General features: G+C 39.4%; 1 protein-coding gene across 1 annotated transcript in view; it reads right to left on the bottom strand.

Moving 5' to 3' along the window:
• Window positions 1-17,565, bottom strand: part of ajap1 (adherens junctions associated protein 1) — a 97,782-nt gene extending 80,217 nt beyond the window's left edge. The window contains exon 1 of the mRNA XM_074681702.1: window positions 16,670-17,565. Within this exon, the coding sequence (XP_074537803.1) occupies window positions 16,670-16,698 (29 nt within the window). The 5' untranslated portion in view covers window positions 16,699-17,565. The remainder of the gene's footprint in view (window positions 1-16,669) is intronic.
• Between the last annotated feature and the right edge of the window lie 1,058 nt (window positions 17,566-18,623).

Here is an 18,623-nt window from a genome sequence, read left to right as displayed (position 1 = left end):
GTGTGTGTGTGTGTGTGTGTGTGTGTGTGTGTGTGTGTGTGTGTGTGTGTGTGTGTGTGTTTGTGTGTGCATTTATTCATACCGTAGCCCAGAGGCACTAGGGATCAAGAATGCATGGGATGGGTAACTAGTAGCAGGGATGTCAGGAACAGTTACTTCCTCATCCCTGGTGACCTGAGCAGGGTTTAGTGGAAGCAGCCCTGGGAGGTTTATAGCCAAGGCGGCAGTGCAGCGTTCACTAGCTCCAATCTGCAGTTAGTCGAATAGCTTGTGTTATTATCAGCTGACTGTGACTCGTGAAAAGCCATGAGAACATAGGTATGGTGGCTACGGAGCTGCAATAGCTGTTTAGTAAGCGCCAGCTTTAGATGTCCTGCCACTCAGGTCTCTGGAGAGAAAGAAAAAACTATGCCAGACATTTTTCTTACTCCTTTGTCAAACCTATCATCCAATCCAATCCACTTTATTTTCATAGCACATTTTAGAAACATAATGTTTTCCAAAGTACTGCACTAAACATCAATTAGAAACGAAACAATTATAAAATGAAAAAACACAAGAATATTTACTAAAACAGGAAAAAGTGGCTGCAAGAAATTAATATAAAGACTAAAAACAATAGAAATCAATAAAATAACCAAAAAGGTGACCACACAAGTCCCGTGTAGTTAAAAGCTAAACAATAAAACAACATTAATGTGGGGGATGTTTGGACATGGGGGGCAGGGTTTTGCACAAAACGTCCGGTGACCCCTTGTTATAAGTCTCGTCTTAGGGACCATAAGCTGGAGCTGGCACTAAGACTTCCGAGAACACGCTGGTGTAAAAATTTGGATGAGGTCAAAGATGTTTTTTGGGACAAGTCCATTCAACGCTTTACAAAAAAAACAATTAAATCTTCAATGTATTATGTGAGATGCAGGTATAAAGTGCATTACAGTGGTTCATGTCCTCACCATACACCAGTATCTGAGTTCAGATCAGATTATCTGAGATCCCTGGCTACAGAAATTTTAATGTTATTCCCTGGTATTAAACTCTGCAGCTTCCCACTTCAAACAGTAAATGCAGTGTCTTTTCCATGTCTAGTCAACAACAAAGCTGTTTTCTTTAGCTCTCTTACAGACTCAGAGCTCTTCCTTTCAAATAATCTTAATTTCCAATGTTAATTTTTGCCATCAGCCAGCATAACAATGTGCATCACTGCACCCTCCCTTTCCATTTGTCCTCTTGGCCATTAAGTTGTGTACACAGCAAAAAATGAACAATTGGGTAACTGTGGTCTGTCGTCATCCAAAAAGGCAGACTTCTACGACATTGCAACGTGTAGTTTGTTATACTGAGCTGAGCTCACTTCTAGTTCAATCACTAGTTGGAGTGCAGTGACGAACAATCTTTCACAATTTACCAGATAATCCAACCCCCTCACTCCCTTTAGTCCAAACAAACTCTCTTTATTTTTTTTCTCATATAAAGGGGCTTCATTTCAGAAAGCTAGAAAACATTTCTCAGACCAAAGTGTCAAATACTGGATAATTTTTAAATTTAGTACACACAGTCTGAGAGTAGCATTGTCCACATTGACAATCATTTAACCTTTGACTATTTTGGTCAAACTAACTTAATACTTGGTACAGAATGAAGAGCAAGTGCTTATATCAGCTGTTAAATGCAATATATAGGGGAGCACAATGACTTTCTTTGCACTACTTATCAACAAATGTCGTATCAGGCCTTTACAGGGACATTCACAAACCTAGAGGGTATAATTACCTTGTACAACAACTTATTCAGGAATGAAGCCACTTCCATTAAAAAAAGTTAAGACTATCCGTATACCATTGAAATACTTGATCTGACCTGCCTAACCCATAACAATTTAACAAATTAACAATCGAATTCTTTGAAGCAAAAGCAAAAATAAGGTCAGAACAAGTTCAACACATATCACATGAAATCCACAAAACACCTATGACTTCTTCCTGTTAGAATTCGGCAAAAATGAAATGGTATGTTTGTATCTTTGATAAGTAAACAACAAAGTAAAGTCTCTGTCTCTGGCTGATCTTGAGATTAAAAAAATAATGAAATCATGTCAGTTTTTAACAGATGTGAGGGCCGGCTAAAAGCTTCCACCTATGATAATAGAGCAAAATCCTGTCCTGCAATCCAGGACAGCACAAGAGCTGGTGACAAAGTTAAGGGTTGCTACAAAGTGAAAAAATTTTTTTTAAGCAACACTGTTGAGTTTGTGACACTGTTTAGCCCTGTTTCCACCAAGTGGTCTGGTATAGATCAGTACAGTCTGGTACAGGTAAGATCAGTGAAGCCTGATCTTGTTTGTGTTTCCACAGCCAACTGTGCCCTTCTCTGTTAGTGGGGTGTAAGTTAAACCCTGTTTCCACCAAGCAGTCCAGTTTGGTTCAGTACGGTTTGGCACAATTTGGTATGGATAAATCTGATCCCGTTAGCGTTTCCACAGCAAACTGTGCCCCCTTGTGGTAGGCTGCGTGTAAGCTGGATGCTGAAAGCCGCATCTGTCAAATCATAGCGTGACATAGCAGTGCGACACAGTTTACCCTGCAAATAAATCCAACAAGAAGAAAAAGAGCAACGATGGAAGACATCCAGCAATTGTCTTCTTTGTGATTGTCATGTAGCTCTTTGATACAAAGTGCAATCAAGCTTTGTGTTAGAGAAGTCTGTGTGCCGAAAGGAGAAATACAGTCGCTGTCGCATGGTAAGTGACAATTCTTTCCACCAATCAATGGTCTGCAGTGTTGTAGTCCCACCTTCCAAGATCAGATCGGTGTAGTCTGGCACCCCTACGAAAGGGTGTCTCAATTATTTGGGGATCTGTCCTGGGATCAGTCATTGGAAACGTTGTAAAATGCATGCCATGCTGAGACAAACTGAACTGAACCGCTTGGTGGCAACAGGGCTTTAGGTGCAGATAGCTGCATCAGCTAGTGTATTCTGCCAATAAAACCAACAAAGAAGAAAAACCACTACAGTATACAGAGCAACGATGGAAAACATCCACCAATCAAAAAGTCAACCGGAGGTTTAAGCATGGCAGGGTCATGTGTTGTTCTTTATTACTGCTGTCACATGGGAAGTGACCGTTCCTTTCAACCAATCAATGGCCTCAGTGTTTCTAGCTCCACCTTCCGGGATCAGTACACCTGCCACCCTATGGGAGGGGTTCCAAAAAGTGGGATGGTACAGGTAGATAAATTGGGTGTCCATCCCAGTTTTAGTCAAAGGAAACGCCACAAAATGCAGAATGATGATGGCAGCACTGTTAAATTTGTGACTTGTTTTTTTGTGTGTCTTTGTCTTAATGACTGTGTAATAAGTGGGGTATTATTGTGGGAGGGGTCCTGCTAAACTTATCGAGGTTCTTGTGGCAGAACCAAGCTTACTATACATTATCCACAACTTCTTATAATTGGTCAGAGTATTTAGTGATGCTTCAATAACGTTACCCTTTCTCCATGGTAAGTTTTTTTTCAGTGTCTCTATGCAAAAGTAAAGCTTACATCTACATGAATCTCCCAAACTTGCACAAGGAGAAAACAATCACTTTAAAAGGTTGTAGCTGTTCTTCCAGATGAGCACAAATACCTCAGTGCCATCTAGGATAATAAACGATCACCACAAAGGTTGGACTTCTCAAAAAAGAAAAGTGTTAGTCCCATAAAGAATATGGATGGGCTGCCTTTCCAGTCCAGTGGACTCAGTTAAGTGTTAATGATAAAGCCTATTGAAAATGTCAGGGGGTGTCCACAGTGTCCTGAAAACTTGATGAATGGTGCTGCATAATGGATATTTATGAATTATGTGCCTTCATGATGCATCCTGCCATTTCATTACAGAGGATCTTCAAAAGGACTACAGTAGACAGGCAGTAATAACTTTTCACAGTATATGCATATTGACATTATACGTTAGTGCTTCTCATTGTGTCTGATTCAAAGGTAAATTCTTGACTAAAAGAAGGAAAGAGCAGTTTCTCATACTGTCTGCAGGCCTAATGTCTGTTAATAAGGCGCCTGCTTTGGAAAAGAACTTACAGTCAGCAAATTGTGCTGTCACACATGCTCCCATCGTACAGCTTGCAAAGCATACTGACAGAGGACATCAGCACCTTTCTTATCAAGTAGAAATCCCACATTTTCATATTTGGACAGCAACTCAAAATGAGCCATTAGGAAAACGTTCTATTGTTATGTTAATTCACTTCCTATTCACTTTTTGTCTGTCAAGCACTTTACTCCAGCTTCTCTTCGTGCTGCCACCTTTGTGCAAAGCACTTCTCAGGAACGAAGCCCAAACAGTCTTATTATTTCAGAGCAGAGATCACTGGGGGAGCAGATCCGAGGAGGTTAATAGGGTCTAAAAAACTCCAAAGGGCTGATAGAGCTGGGTTCTGAGGGTGTGTTCTCAGGACCAGATGAGGTTTTGACAGCACTCAGCAGACACAACTTGAATAACAATCACAATATCCACACACATATTTATTTGAACTATCTGTAAACGGTATATCTAATTACAAAGTGTCAGGTGTAAATCAGAAATCAATATGAAAATTAACTCCTGCTTTATGAGCTGTTTCACAGAAACTCAGTCCAGCAACAACTGCACTCACAAATGTATTGCGAGTGCACAAAATGCTCTATAAGCAAACAGAAGGTGTAAGTATAGTGTGGGCATTCTGTAGAATGATTTTAAGCTGTATAAGATCTAAGCCCTGTTTCCACCAAGTGGTTCAGTTCATTTCACCTTCGTATTTCCTCTGACTAAAACTGGTGCAGGTTGGCAGAGTACCTACCTGTACCATTCCACTTTTTGCGACCCTTGAGTTGGGGAGCCAGACTTTCTGACCCCAGAAGGTGGAACTAGAAACACTGCAGTCTGTTGATTGGTGGAAAGAATCGTCACTTCCTGTGTGACAGCGATAATAGAGAAACAAAGCTTGATTGTTCTTTGTACCAAAGAGCTGCATGCCAATCACAAAGAAGACGAATTACAAGATGTCTTCCATTGTTGCGCTTTGTTTATTGTGTCGTATTTTTCCTTTTTGTTGGATTTATTAGCGAGATATATTGTGTGCACAGCAGACACAGCAATCAGCACGGTTGGCTGTGGAAATGCAAACAGAATCAGGCTTTACTTATCGGCCTGTACCAAACTGTACAGCTCCATACCGGATTGCTTGGTGGAAAACAGGGCTTAAGTGGCTTGTTTCTTTTGAAGTTTGATGACACACACTGAAGTAAAGTGTCTGTACGTTCTTCAGTGTTCTAAAATGCTTGAACCTCTTTGAAAGCATGTTTCAGTTCATGCTGACTAGGGCTGAACGATTTTGGAAAATAATCTAATTGCGATTTTTTTAGACCAATATTGGGATTGCAATTTAGAGTACAATTTTTTTATTTTATTTTATTTTATTTTATTTTATTTATTTATTTATTTATTTTTTTTGGGGGGGGGGTTTATCTTCTGCATTGTCCACTTAACACAAGTTTTAAGTCATTTTATAGTATGACTAACCAACAAAAGATACTGTTAGTATTTAAACAAGTCTTTTTGCATTTCTTAATTGAAAAATAAAAAGGAATACTGTGAAATTTTACTGACCTCCAGCTGTCAGTAAGAGTAACAAACCATACAGAAAAAAGTGATCCAGGGGTATGGCTCTATGATCTACTGGATGGATCTTTGTAGCCCACTGGGTTTTTTTTGCCAGAAAAAAAAAAAACAGCATTTCGACTTTTGCTGGTTTTAAGGGTGAAAAAGTGCAAGTTACTATATTCCCTCCAGGTCCATGCACATGAAGCTTTTCTGTTTTTTTCCTAATTGCAGCAGTTGCGATAGTAAAAATTGCATTCTATTACATTGCGATGTCAGTTTAAAATTGATTAATTGTTCAGCCCTACTGCTGACCCACATTAATGTCTTAATGTGTTGTCAATTAACCAAGTTATGAGGGAAAATGGAGGAATACATATTTTCATTCTCCAAAGAAGGGCCCTGTATCACCAGGTTATTCAAACTCATCTGACTTCATTGAAATAACCTATGCAGCTCATACCTTATTTAAAGGGTTTCCTGTTTCTATAGTTCTCCTGCCAAAAAATGCACGATCTAAAAGAATGATCCAAACAGTCCAACACTCCTGCTGACAGGGTGGTTTGGTTTAATGACTTTCTTCATCTGCACTATAAAAATAGGATTGTTGTTACTGAATGTCTTCATGTTTCTTCTGGTGCAGCTTGGAGTGCCCTGTCCACTGAATAGACCGCTCTGAGCCTCCATTTGTATCATCCTGTTGAATATACGATCATGGTTCTGTTCAATACAAAAGACCTGTGTGCAAAAGCTCTCAAACTAAGCAACAAGGCAAATAGAACCAAACATTTACACTTGCATGTGAACTCAAATAAACACATGCAGAAGCCCTGCACTGTTATTTCCAAGATAAACATGAACCAAATCATTTAATCCTGCCTGTATTACTGTGTCATAATCTCCATACACCCGGCTCTAACCTACAGCTGCTGTAAAACACCTTTTAAGATACAGTGAATCATCCAGAACAGTGTTTCTCTGACCGTGGTCTGTGCCCCCTAGTGGTCTGTGCCCCCTAGTGGTCTGCCACAACTGTCAGTATTTATTTATTTATTCATTTATTTGTTTATTTATGAATATTTATTTATTTATTTTTATATTTATTTATTTATTTATGTGTAAATAAATAAATAAATAAATAAATAAATAAATAAGAAAAAAAGACAAGCTCACCGGGACTCATGAAAGTCTCCTTTAGCCCCCTCTCTGCCTACAGGCAAAATCATCATGAATGGTTGGTCAAAGACGGGGACAGTAAAAAGAAAACCAAATTGAGAAGAGGAAGCCTCTTGCACTGGTTGGAAGAAGGTGCAACAGCAAGATGTGAGCACTGTGGACACAGTGGAAGCTAATGCTTGCGCCAATAAGAGTAGTGCCAGTGCTAGTTTGCGTTCGTCAAGCGACAACCAATGTGTGACACTCCTGTGAGCATGGAAAGGAAAGCTGTGAAGAATTATTCAAAAAATATCTTCACATGTATGATGTAACATGTAACATGTATGATGAAAGTTTGTGAAACATCAGATTGCTGTCTGTGCGGTTAGTTAGCTGCTATTTAACTTGGTGGTCCGTGGTCTGAAGCAATTTGAGAAACACTGATTTAGAAATTTCTCAAGACAAAAAAAAAAAAAAATGTGGTTCAAGGATCATATTTGTAGATAAAACACTTTGTTTTTTCCCCCTTTCTATAGAGCTCAGTACAAACTGTGTAAAACTGTGTTTTACAGTTTCAGCTAAAGGTGTTAGGTTTAAGCCCTTCATGGTAGGTATCCAGTATTAAGAAGGTAAATAACACAGGCAGCTCTCCAAACATTTTTCACAAACATAAAAATTGAAAACTGTTACAGAACACTTACACGTGCAGAAACAAAGAGCTTATTTTGCCTGTTAAACACTTGTCTTAAACTGCACCATGGCAAGGACATGATTTCTATTTCATTCATTTCATTTCATCTGAAGCTATTTACCCATCTCATCCCAAAACTGCTCAATGAAAGCCAGAAAATGAGCGGTCAGGGCATTTTGAGGCAGTGTGGACATGTTAGGGACAAAGGGGACAACGGTGGGTTAAGTTTTAAAGTGAGGCAAATAGGCCACAGTCACACTCACCTCCTCAAGTGTTGCCTTATTATTTACAGAGAGGCTAAGGAAGAGCCTCCACCCTCAGGCCTCAAAGGATGCTAAATGAGGTCACTAATCCAGACACCCCTACCCCACTCCCCCTAACACCCACAGCCATTAATCAGTTTGATTATAAGTGATTTGTTGCATTAAACCCTTAATGCATACATTTAAGGACAGGATATGATTACATTTTTCTTAATGATTCCATGAGGGATCTCACTTTACTGATCAAATTATGTCGATTCACCAGTAACGTGAAACTAGTCCACTGGAGAGCTCTGTGTCCAAGTAAAATATGTAGTCAATTAAAGAGAAGGTTTTAACAAAAAGCAGCTCTTCAGTCCAAGCCCGAGCTGCAGAAAAAGATGCCACAGTGGTTAGAGCTACAGAAACAAGGTAGTGTTCAGAGCCAATATACGCAAATGCTAAGGGTGCTGTAGCCTCCAGGGGGCGCCACAAATTAACCTTCAACACAATTTTATTAAAACTAGCTATTACTTTTTTAGGCTGGTTTATTCTTTCTGAATGAACGTGACACACAGAGACACGGCAAGAGAGAACAAGGGACTTTTTTTTTGCTAATTCCTCTTCTCTGCTGAGTTTGACCATATTTTCCTGCCAGGAATTGTTCATCACACGGTTATTACAGTGATTTCGGTTTGATTTATCCTATAAAATGCCAAGACTTTGGTACTACACTAGGAGCTCTGGTTTGCTCGCACAACACTGCACAGAACTGAGAAATTTTCGGAGGTGCGCTGCATGGGAATTTCTCACCTGAAAAATGACAGTGGGAGGGGGCGATGCTGCTAGAATGATGTCATTCATCTGCATAAAGTCACAAAGAACTCACAGACATGTGTAAACCAAGCTTCAATCTTAGTTGGGGGGGCTGGTTAACACTCCCCTGGGTATAAGTCAAGTGGCAACCTCCGCTCGAAGAATATGAGACAATGCTGAAATGCTAAAATCTGCTGTTTCTGGAATGTCGACTTTAGGCCGGCTCCGAAAGTACAGGAAGTCACATACAAACCAAGCCAAAAAAAGCTGTTTTTAAAGCAGAAATTATCATATTTACAGCCTGGTTCAAAAACGTCTCCTGTCTGAGTAACTAACGGCACCCACCGAACATTAATTTTTTTCAAACTCGGCCGTTCAGAGGATACAAAGATCGTGAGCTTGCCCGATCAGAGGCACAGCTCAGGGTCACGTGACGGACAGGTGCCATATAGCTGTACGCGAAGCCCTTGCCACTACCAATTTAGCCTCTATAGCCAATGTGCTTCATTTTCCATTTCAGAAACAGACGGGTGACGTCGGGGAGACTACGTCCATGTTTTATACAGTTTATGGTATAAGTAGAGCTTTCAGGAGCATGACTACACTTCAACCTCATCCCTTTTGGTACTAAAGCCCTCTTAACCCTCATGTCCTGTTTTTTCTCACTTCGAAGCCCCTCCCCTGTTGTCTCCCTTGGTTTCCTACCTCTTTCCTTCTCCATAGGGTCCTAAAAATGGGGATCTGTCGTGGCTGGGAGCTATGGTGGACTTCCTTTTGAAGCTTCTCATCCATTAATTACATAAAATATCTAAACCTAATGTTGATGTGTGGTCATTGCTAGTGAGATTATCATATTTTTACCTCTTGTTATGTTTCAGTTTATATTGTCTAAAGCATGTTAATTGTTTTAAACTTTACTTCAGTGTCAAAGTTCATGTTTTTATTATCAATAATAATAAAAATCCATCACCTAACATTCCCAGGTTCCATATTATACAGCAGGTTCCTGCTACTGCTAATCAACATTTCACTGTAATGACAGTAAAAGTGTATCTTATCTTATGTACATATCAAGAAAAATTACACTGTATATTACACATGCATAGAAGATAGTGCTGCATGATTTGGGAAAATGTGCGATTTTCGATTAGGTGGACAATATTGCGATTGCGATTGTGCTTGCGATTTAATAAAAAAAGTTGTGTCATGATGAGTCTACAGACTTGCTTGGTTATCATGGAGAAAAATCTGAATTGCATGTGCTGACATTGCGATTGCGATTGCGATTGCAATTGCGATAATCGTGCAGCCCTAATAGAAGACAACATGAATCTGTTTGGCTCCTTTTTTTTGTTTGTTTGTTTTCTAGGAATCATCATTTTTATATAATCGCTGTAACACTCCTCTTCTCTCTCCAGAAGCACTTTAGAGATATTTAAGTCCAGCCTCTGCAAATGTTGGGTCATCAACAGATATCACAGCTTCAGCAGCCTGGAGCTCTCCTTCTGTGCCTCCCGCCTCAGAGGAGCCCACTGGTGATGCAGCATCAGGAACAAAGGCTGCTGATTGTTGTATTTATAATGTATTGCTATTATTATCTATTTACTTATGAACAAGTTGTTGGTTTTTTTAAACAGGGTTTTTATATCGTATTTAAGATTTTTGTTTTGGACTTGTTTCTAATTTGTTTAGCATATAAATTTGGTGACTTCTTATAAATTAAAGGCAATGGTAAAACAATGTTATTTGATATCTTTTGCAAATGTACGCAAATCATCAATCAGGGGGCTGACGTATAAAATCTGGCCCTGGGTAGGGCCGGCTCTGGTTATATTGCTGAGGAGGAACATAATTTATTGAGAAACACTCGGTAGTTCGTGGGGGCTAAGATGCACACCCAAGGGTGTTGCATCATCCCATTAATTACTCCCACTGCGCAATGTCCTCCACTACAGTGTACATGACCCACATGTCCAGGAAGATAAGCCGGACTGAAAAGAGCATGGGAATAGGGTAAAAGTGAGAGGAAAAAAAGGATCAGCCAAACAGGACAATGCTCCAATCAACTGAGTCCCTCATTGTCTGATATTTTGCTTCTGCCATGACTTCATTCACATCCAAACACACGAGCTGAAAGAACTAAGAGGAGAGGGGAGGAGGCTTTCTGTTCTTCATTGATGAACTACTTCTGAACAAAGCAATCTGTTAAAGGTGCAGTGAGGAGCGCCAAGAATCAGCAGCATTTTTACAGGATACAGACTGTTTCCCATAAGCACTATCACTCACTGTCATCATGACATGATTCTTGCATGCCTTCATTTTGGAAGCATGAATGGAAATAAGATTGTCTATTCAACACTACTTTTCTTGGTTAATTACGACTTTTTCTGCAGGATGCTGAACAACGAGTTATGTAGCTCTACTGTTTGAAATTTGACAACAAGCAAAAGTTTCAACTCACCTTAGTTTCCAGAAGGTGAGCAGACTATCTGTGCTACAGCCTCACAATGCAAAGCAAACTGAGCCTCCCTCTTCCTTTTATTGATAGACTTAAGTTTTAACAGACTATCATAGTATAACTTCACTATAAATATAATAAAATGTCCGTCGAAATACACATTATCACAAAAAAGCTTAACCCCTGTTTCAGCACATGCTTCATCATTCCCCTGTTTAGCTTTCTTCTGCTCCGCTGTCCTTTTTCTGTTTGCCAATCCGGCTAACAGGGTTCATTTCTACAAAATGAACGGCACTGATGCCTGGTACATGGCAATCGGTACCAGTACTCAACGATACCAATTTTTGGTACTTTTTTGTGTTTATGTGATAAAAGAGATCAATTTGTCTGATTATATATATATATATATATATATATATATATATATATATATATATATATATATATATATATATATATATATATATATATATATATATATATATATATATATATATATATATTTTTTTTTTTTTTTGTTTGTTTTTTTTTCTCAAGTTAACATATTTATTCTTCAATACATAATCTTACAGTGCTGTGTTCTTGTCCAGCATGTAAAATTGCCAACTCTTCCACTCCCTCAAAGTCACGAGGATGCATTTAGGTACCTAAACATGGTACCTGTAGGTTTTACATGAATCAATACCGAGTACTTTTGACAGAACTTGGTTGGTACCTGTAAAAGTACCCAATTCAGTACCCATCCCTAGAAAAAAGGCAGATCGACTCACTTCGAGCATGATGTCATCAAATGAACTTTTGATTCATGACCTGTAAATACAAGTCCGACCTGACCATGGAGAAAAAAAAAAAAAAATATATATATATATATATATATATATATATATATAGATAGATAGATAGATAGATAGATAGATAGATAGATAGATATAGATAGATATAGATAGATATATATAGATATAGATAGATATATATGAAACAGAGAAATGTATAAAATGTAATGATATTTTGAAAACAATTATGAAGTCCTTACAGGGTGTCAAAGAACAGACCCAGCACCTTGAGAGGACCAGCATCTACTTTAATGCTTTGTTCAGGCAAAACTTTTCTGCATTCACTGTAACAAATTACTGTAAAATAATTACATTTCTTTGGAAACGTCATGTTGTCTTGTTTAAATACAGCAATATGAAAAAATTCACAGTGAAATAATGGTAAAATACTGACAACCCTGCTGCCAGTATTTTACTGTTATTTTATAACAAAGTCATTTTTGATGTGGTGGCGTATTGTAACTGTGACTGAAAAAGAAGTGCAGAGGATATAAGACGCTGCTGTACATTGTGATGTCACCCGGGCACAGTCTGTGCTTAGTGGCACAGAACTGCAGTCCATGCCTCACATAGCACGGACCATGTACCTGATGCTTTTTACAGTGTGCTGGTCAATTTTAAAATGGAGAAAAGATGAACTGAGCTTGTGTTGGATCTTTTCAGCTACCTTTACAACTCCACTACTAGGGCAGTAGTTAAAGTGGAGCACAGACGGACGGCACGTGTAGCACAGACAGCCTGTGCCTTCAACATCTCATGCTACGGCAGGGTCTCATATCCACTGTGTTCACTCACAGTTACTAAACACCATCACAACAAAAAATACTGTTAACCACCCTTAAAAGTCTGGCAGCAAAGATGCCAGTATTTCACCATTATTTCACATTCATCTACTGCAACCCAATTTACAGTATTATACAGTACAAATAAATTACAGTATGTGCACTGTAAAATAACAGGAAATTGCTGGCCACAGTCATTTTTTTTACAGTGTAACTCAAATATGAGATTACTGCTGTTGTCTTAATTCACTCTGTGGGATGGACACCCTTCAGCCCAGCAGCAACACAAACTCTCTTCCGTAGCCTGAACTACAAACTGGTCATTAAGCCCAATCGGGCTGACGACTGCTGGCTCTTTAGTGTGAACCAAGACATGGATTTGATATAAGCAGCATATTTGTTAGCCAAGAAAACCTACGAGAATGAAGAAACCTGGAAAGACAATGAAGCTAAATACAGAAAAATAGTTGTCCCAATTTCACCTGTCATTCTAAATACAAAAGAAAAGTGTTTTGTTGTGTTTTAATATTCAAAAGCTCAATACGGTACACTGCGGTCTCTAATTCAAAGAATCTGCTGCGCTGTTCTGTATCATGGGCTCAGTTTAACTCTACAATGACAGTAATGGTCATATTCTGCTCATGTCTCTTCTGTGCTAATTGGTATGCCAGTCAATGAGGAGTCATTTATGGTCAACCACACATGTCCCTCTTGCCTCCTCACCTCTCCCTCCTGGATGTATTTCTGTCTAGAAGAACGAGCACACGAGTATTTTGTCTGTGATGTTATCTCGGAGAGAAAACAGATTCTGAATCTTGTGGATTTGATCGATGACTGAGCACAAGGTGTTTACATCTGGCAGGCACACACACATACTGTGCATGTACATACAAAAAGACAGATCTTCAGGGGATAGCATCTGAGAGACGCAACACAGCTGCAAATTAGGTTAATCACGCTCAAGAGAGGCCGGCTAATAAGCCTCATAGAGGCTTTTAAGGCAGCACCTAAATCACAGGAATATCTATCAGCAGCGTGAGCCAAAGTCAGCTGGGGAGTTCTTGGTGGAGCCAGCTGTGAGTAGGACGACTGGTCATAAACACCCCGAGAGAAAAACACCTCAGTGTAGAGAATCATATCATTTGAAACCTGGTTCATGATTCTTGAAATATTAATGAGGGTAAGTTCCAGATAGAAAACATTTCTCTCCCTACATGTGAGAAAGAGCCCACTGAGCACCTGAACACTTAATACGCAGACTTTATTCCTCAGCTTTTCCAGGTCAGAGTCATTAACATCTGTTTACTGTACACTCCAGTCACTGCACGTGAAACAACACCCAGCTCCATCTCCAGAAACTCGTCTTTGACCAGAAAAGAATAACCGCATGTCTTAACAGGCGTTGTGCTGTACAGTGCTGTTAGAAGCTGCTAAATGAAGTCTTTCTGAGAGCTGCAGCGTGCTGCGGCCTGATAGCATCGCTGGTGTCTCAGCGGTATGAGGGCTCACCGTGGGGAACCAAAAACTGTATGACGTCCATGAAAGATAGAGCCCGGGGAACCAGATCCAGGAGAATGAGTCCCTGCTGGTTGACCCTCTGGTGAGTCACTCTGCTTTTTGATCTTAACTCTGGTTTTGATTAATTCTTTAAACCACCGGGTTCAAAACTGAACGATTTATCGCTCTGAAACCTGTCTAAGCATAAAACTAGCAAAGTTCTAACACTAAAGTACAAAAAGGTGCCTTTTCTTAAAAATAGCAAATACTTCTCTTATTTTAGTTTTTTTTCTGGCACTGTCACTTTTTTGTTCACTTCCTATCCATTATTTAATTTGTTTTTTATTTATGTTTGGGTCTTGTAAGCATTATTTATGTGTTTTTATCATTCACAAAAGACAGTACTCTGCGCTCTCAGGAACTCATTTTGCATTCTGTCCCAAACGTTTAAACAGAAATTGGGAAAAGAGCTTTTGGGTTCTCTGCACCCTCATCTTGGAGCCAGTTGCAGGACAACTTAAAGCTCAAGGAGCTGGCTTTGAATGTTTTTAAGTCTAAAATGAAAGACATGGAGGCTGGTTCTATGAGATGTCAGTGTTTTAGCTTGTTTTTTCAACAGTTGTTTCTTGGAACGTGATTCTAATCCATTATCTTGTGTTTTACTGACTGTGTTTGTCTCTTTTTGTGTTTCCTGTCTGTAACTTTGTGTTTTTGCTGCTGCCTGTCTTGGCCTGGTCTCCCTTAAAAAAGAGATTTTAATCTCAATGGGACCAACCTGGCTAAATAAAGGTTAAATTAAAAAAAAAAAAAACAGAAGAAAAAAAAGACATGAGCTGTACATTACATCAGAAGGATCTGGCTACTCTTTTTATTTAAAAAAAAAAGTACTCTTGCATTTACTAAAGTAGCAGCTTTCAAATAGTAATAAAAAAAAATAGATTTGATGGATAATATTCCAAAAATTCTCAATTACCACGTGGAACAACTGTGGCCCTTTAAAAAATCTATTTTTTTCTGGAAGATTTCCATTTTTCCGTCCTTCTCTCAGGTTTGCTGATGCATTAACGCCCACACACACGGTTTCTGTAGGTGGTCTGCTGTAAAGTACATCAGGTTTCTCAGTACACGTCTCGTTAAAATGTTAACATTGATTGCGTTAAACACATCCTGTTCTTTTTAGTCGAAGCTGTCTCCCGCACTGTGTTGAGAAATATGTAACATGCATATTTCTGTCTGGTTAGAAATGAGAGGCACCCAGCACTTCAGTCTTTTTAGACAGTAGCAGCAGTGAATTGAATCAAAGAAGCGGCTCAATGTTTGCTCTTCATGCCACACCATTTCAGCTTTCATTCATGTCAGTGAGTGACAGAAATACCTCATGCCCAAAAAGTGGATTCAGTGTCCAAATTCTCATCTCAAAGAAGTGAGCAGTCTAAATGGCACACATTATTATAACTGTGAGGTCATATCTGCTGTATGGAGTGTGTGTGCGTCAAACATGATGAATGTTCGGCTGCAAATGAGCAGGAATTAGAGCTTCTGGTGGAGATGGGATCCAGCAGAAGGATCTCACTGCTCGCAGGTTTGGTCCCACTTCGTTCAGTGTCATTACATCGAAAGCTATCTGAGGGCATACCAACACACTGTATGTGACTTTAACTCAGTGTTCAACCAAAATATATTTACAACACAAGGTGCTAGTTTAAGCATATAACAGTTATTTATCATCATATTTATTTATCATTTATCATTTTATTTTACTTTATTTTTTAATTTACGATGATGTCAATGATTGCTCTTATGAAGATTGAGAGCAGTGAGGATCAGCACTAAAGTGTCAGCAGATGTTTTGACAAATAATTAGAAAAATGTACAGTTCCACTTTAACAGTCTGCATTTCTATCTCTGATAACTAAATATCTTTTCATAAATACAAAATTTCCCTTTAAATAAAAAAATACTTCAATAAATTTCAAGTAATAAAAAACAAGAATTTTAATTAATCTCAGAAATAATCTCCTCTGTATTATTTTTTTTCTGGCACAGCCACTTTCTCGTGCACTTCCTTTTTGTGCAGGAGCTCATACACAGGCTGTATGTGCACGACTGTCTCCAAGTTCTGCTCGTGTGTTTTTCAGCACAAGTGTGTTCCCGAAGCTTGAGCCATACTGTTGGCGACCCCCAGCGTAAAGGATGTGCAATTTTTAGGGGGGTTAAAATTCTACCTTAAAACATCACAAATCATAACCACGTAAAGCCTTCAGCTTTGACCCTTTTAGTCTGCACGGAAAACAGTCGCGTATGAAGAATAATCCCGGAATATAATCTCCATAATTTGCATTCTTCGACATTTCTTTTGATATAAATGTTATTTAGTCATCAATCCCGGCAGAGTCGGGTAACTTGCAGTGGCGTATATTGAAAAACTGAGACAAGACGCTGTCGAGAAGCAGATCCGAATGTGTTCCAGTATGATGATGTAAGAAAGTATTGTTTCATATGAGAATTAAAGGGTTGCTATGGAATAACTGTGACATTAAATAACGTTGTTGGTGTCTTACCTGCGCGCAACACTCCGTTTAACCCACATTTTTTCTCGACTTCCAAATCAGTCCTCCAGGTATCCTCCCATTTAGATGGGTTTCCACCAAAGTCGACAATATCTGATAAAAGCACTCAGGGGACGGACCTTCCTCCAGCTGTCAGTAACGCAACCATTATTTAAGCCATATCCTTTAATGTTGCGCACATCAAATATCTCCAACTGCTTTTTCCAAATCCCGCTGAAAAATACACCACAACAGTCTCTTCTAACTTGCTCGTCACCGCTTCTTGTAAAATCTTCTTCCTGATCAGTTAAATGGAGTGAGGTGCATGCGAGCAGGCGGACAGGTAAAGTGGGAGATCCAAAAAAAATAAAAAATAAAAAAACAATTTTAAAAAATACCCTCAAACTTTGCCTTTGCGCAAATCTGTCATTACTCTCCTGCTGGAAAGACAAAGATGAGAGCAGCGGAGCGCAAAAACAAGGCGTGTGGTTGGCATCCTCGCCGCTGAAATGTCAGCGCACCTTCTCCCACATTGGTGAAAGGCAGATGAACGTCCAAAATGTTGAGGGTGGAGAGCGAAGAGTGTCGGTTCTCTGAAGCATGGGGGGAAAAGAAGTCACCGCTGACAGTGGATCCTCGTGATCTTCTCACATATCTGCACGGGTTTAAGGATGCGGAGGGGGTGGAAAAAGTAAAGAATGGAAAAAATCATAAAAATAAAAAGAGGTGCAACTGAAAAAGAAAGAGGGGGACGGTTGAGGAGAATCCTGGAGGTCGCGAGTTTTTCCTTAAGAGTTTTGGAGAGGGGGGAATGAGAGCCTGTCATCAAAGAGGAGAGGAGGCTAGTCCGTCTCCTGCTGCTCCTAATCTTTCAGCCTGACGAACGACCTGCCTGCTCAGCCCCACGCTGCCGTGACGTCATTTTAAAGCCAAATATGTCATGTGCTGGGGTGTCACACGTCATGTGCGTGAGTGTCAGATCGGGAAGACAAGGGAACGGCACCGGTCAGTGCAGTGTGGAGTTGTCCGAGGCTGAGTGGGGAGTTAAAAAGATGCTGCACCCGAGCCTCGGCGGCATGTGTGGAAAATGTATGGAGATGAAACGAGGAAGGGAATGCAGAAACTTCAGAGCGTTAAGGAAATGTCACGTCTCTCACTAAGAAGCAGCTGATGGAGCCAGTGATCATAACACTGCGCTCGGTTTGTGCCTAAAGTATAAAATGTTTTTAATTTACATCAAACAGTTTGATTCATCCTTATCCTGGCAGTGCAGGGTCTTAGTTTGCATATTGAAAAGAAATCCATGAACGTTTTGTTTGCATCAGATGCCAAAAGGGATCAGAATAAAAGGACTACAGAGATTTTATAGGTTTTGACCATTTGGAGATTAAAGTAAATGTACTGAACAAAAAGAATTACAGCTACAAAAGAAGCTCAGTTTCAGTTCAAAGTTAATTTTTCTTTTTTTGTTTTTATAATTATGTCAGACTTTTATTCAGAAAAATGAAACTCAGGGGAAATGAAAGTGACCAGTGCCTCCGGCAGAATCTGAATGTCCGTTTTTTGACCATATGCCAATGGTGTCAGTGATGACGTGTCATCTCAAAGTGACCACACGGAGGCGCCAAAGTCAAAAAGTTCTCATTTCATTGAGGGACTTATGTTTGTAGTATTATTTTTGTGTGTGTTACTCTTGATTTCAAAGCAGTGTTTTCTGTCATATACATGAAAATATGACAGTCTTAAACTACCCTCAGACCTGTGTGATGTTGCATTTTGGCTGAAGCCTAAAGCCATGATGACACAGAGCTTTGCTAAAGCTCCAGGCCAAGGGTCTGCTGCCTGTAGCTCTGGAGCCCTATGCGGCTCTTTGACTTCTTTGATGTGGCTCCTTGTAGCTTTAAACATTTAAATATCAATGAAACAAAGAAATGATATTTCTTTTGCAGAGGGCATTAATGATTAA

The sequence above is a fragment of the Halichoeres trimaculatus genome, unplaced genomic scaffold, assembly GCF_033239565.1.
Source record: "Halichoeres trimaculatus isolate MK-OKI-2021-1 unplaced genomic scaffold, fHalTri1.1 fHalTri1_scaffold_11, whole genome shotgun sequence".
Taxonomy (NCBI): Eukaryota; Metazoa; Chordata; class Actinopteri; order Labriformes; family Labridae; genus Halichoeres; species Halichoeres trimaculatus.
Note: the sequence above shows the minus strand (reverse complement) of the source record. Positions and strands in the feature narration are given on the sequence as shown.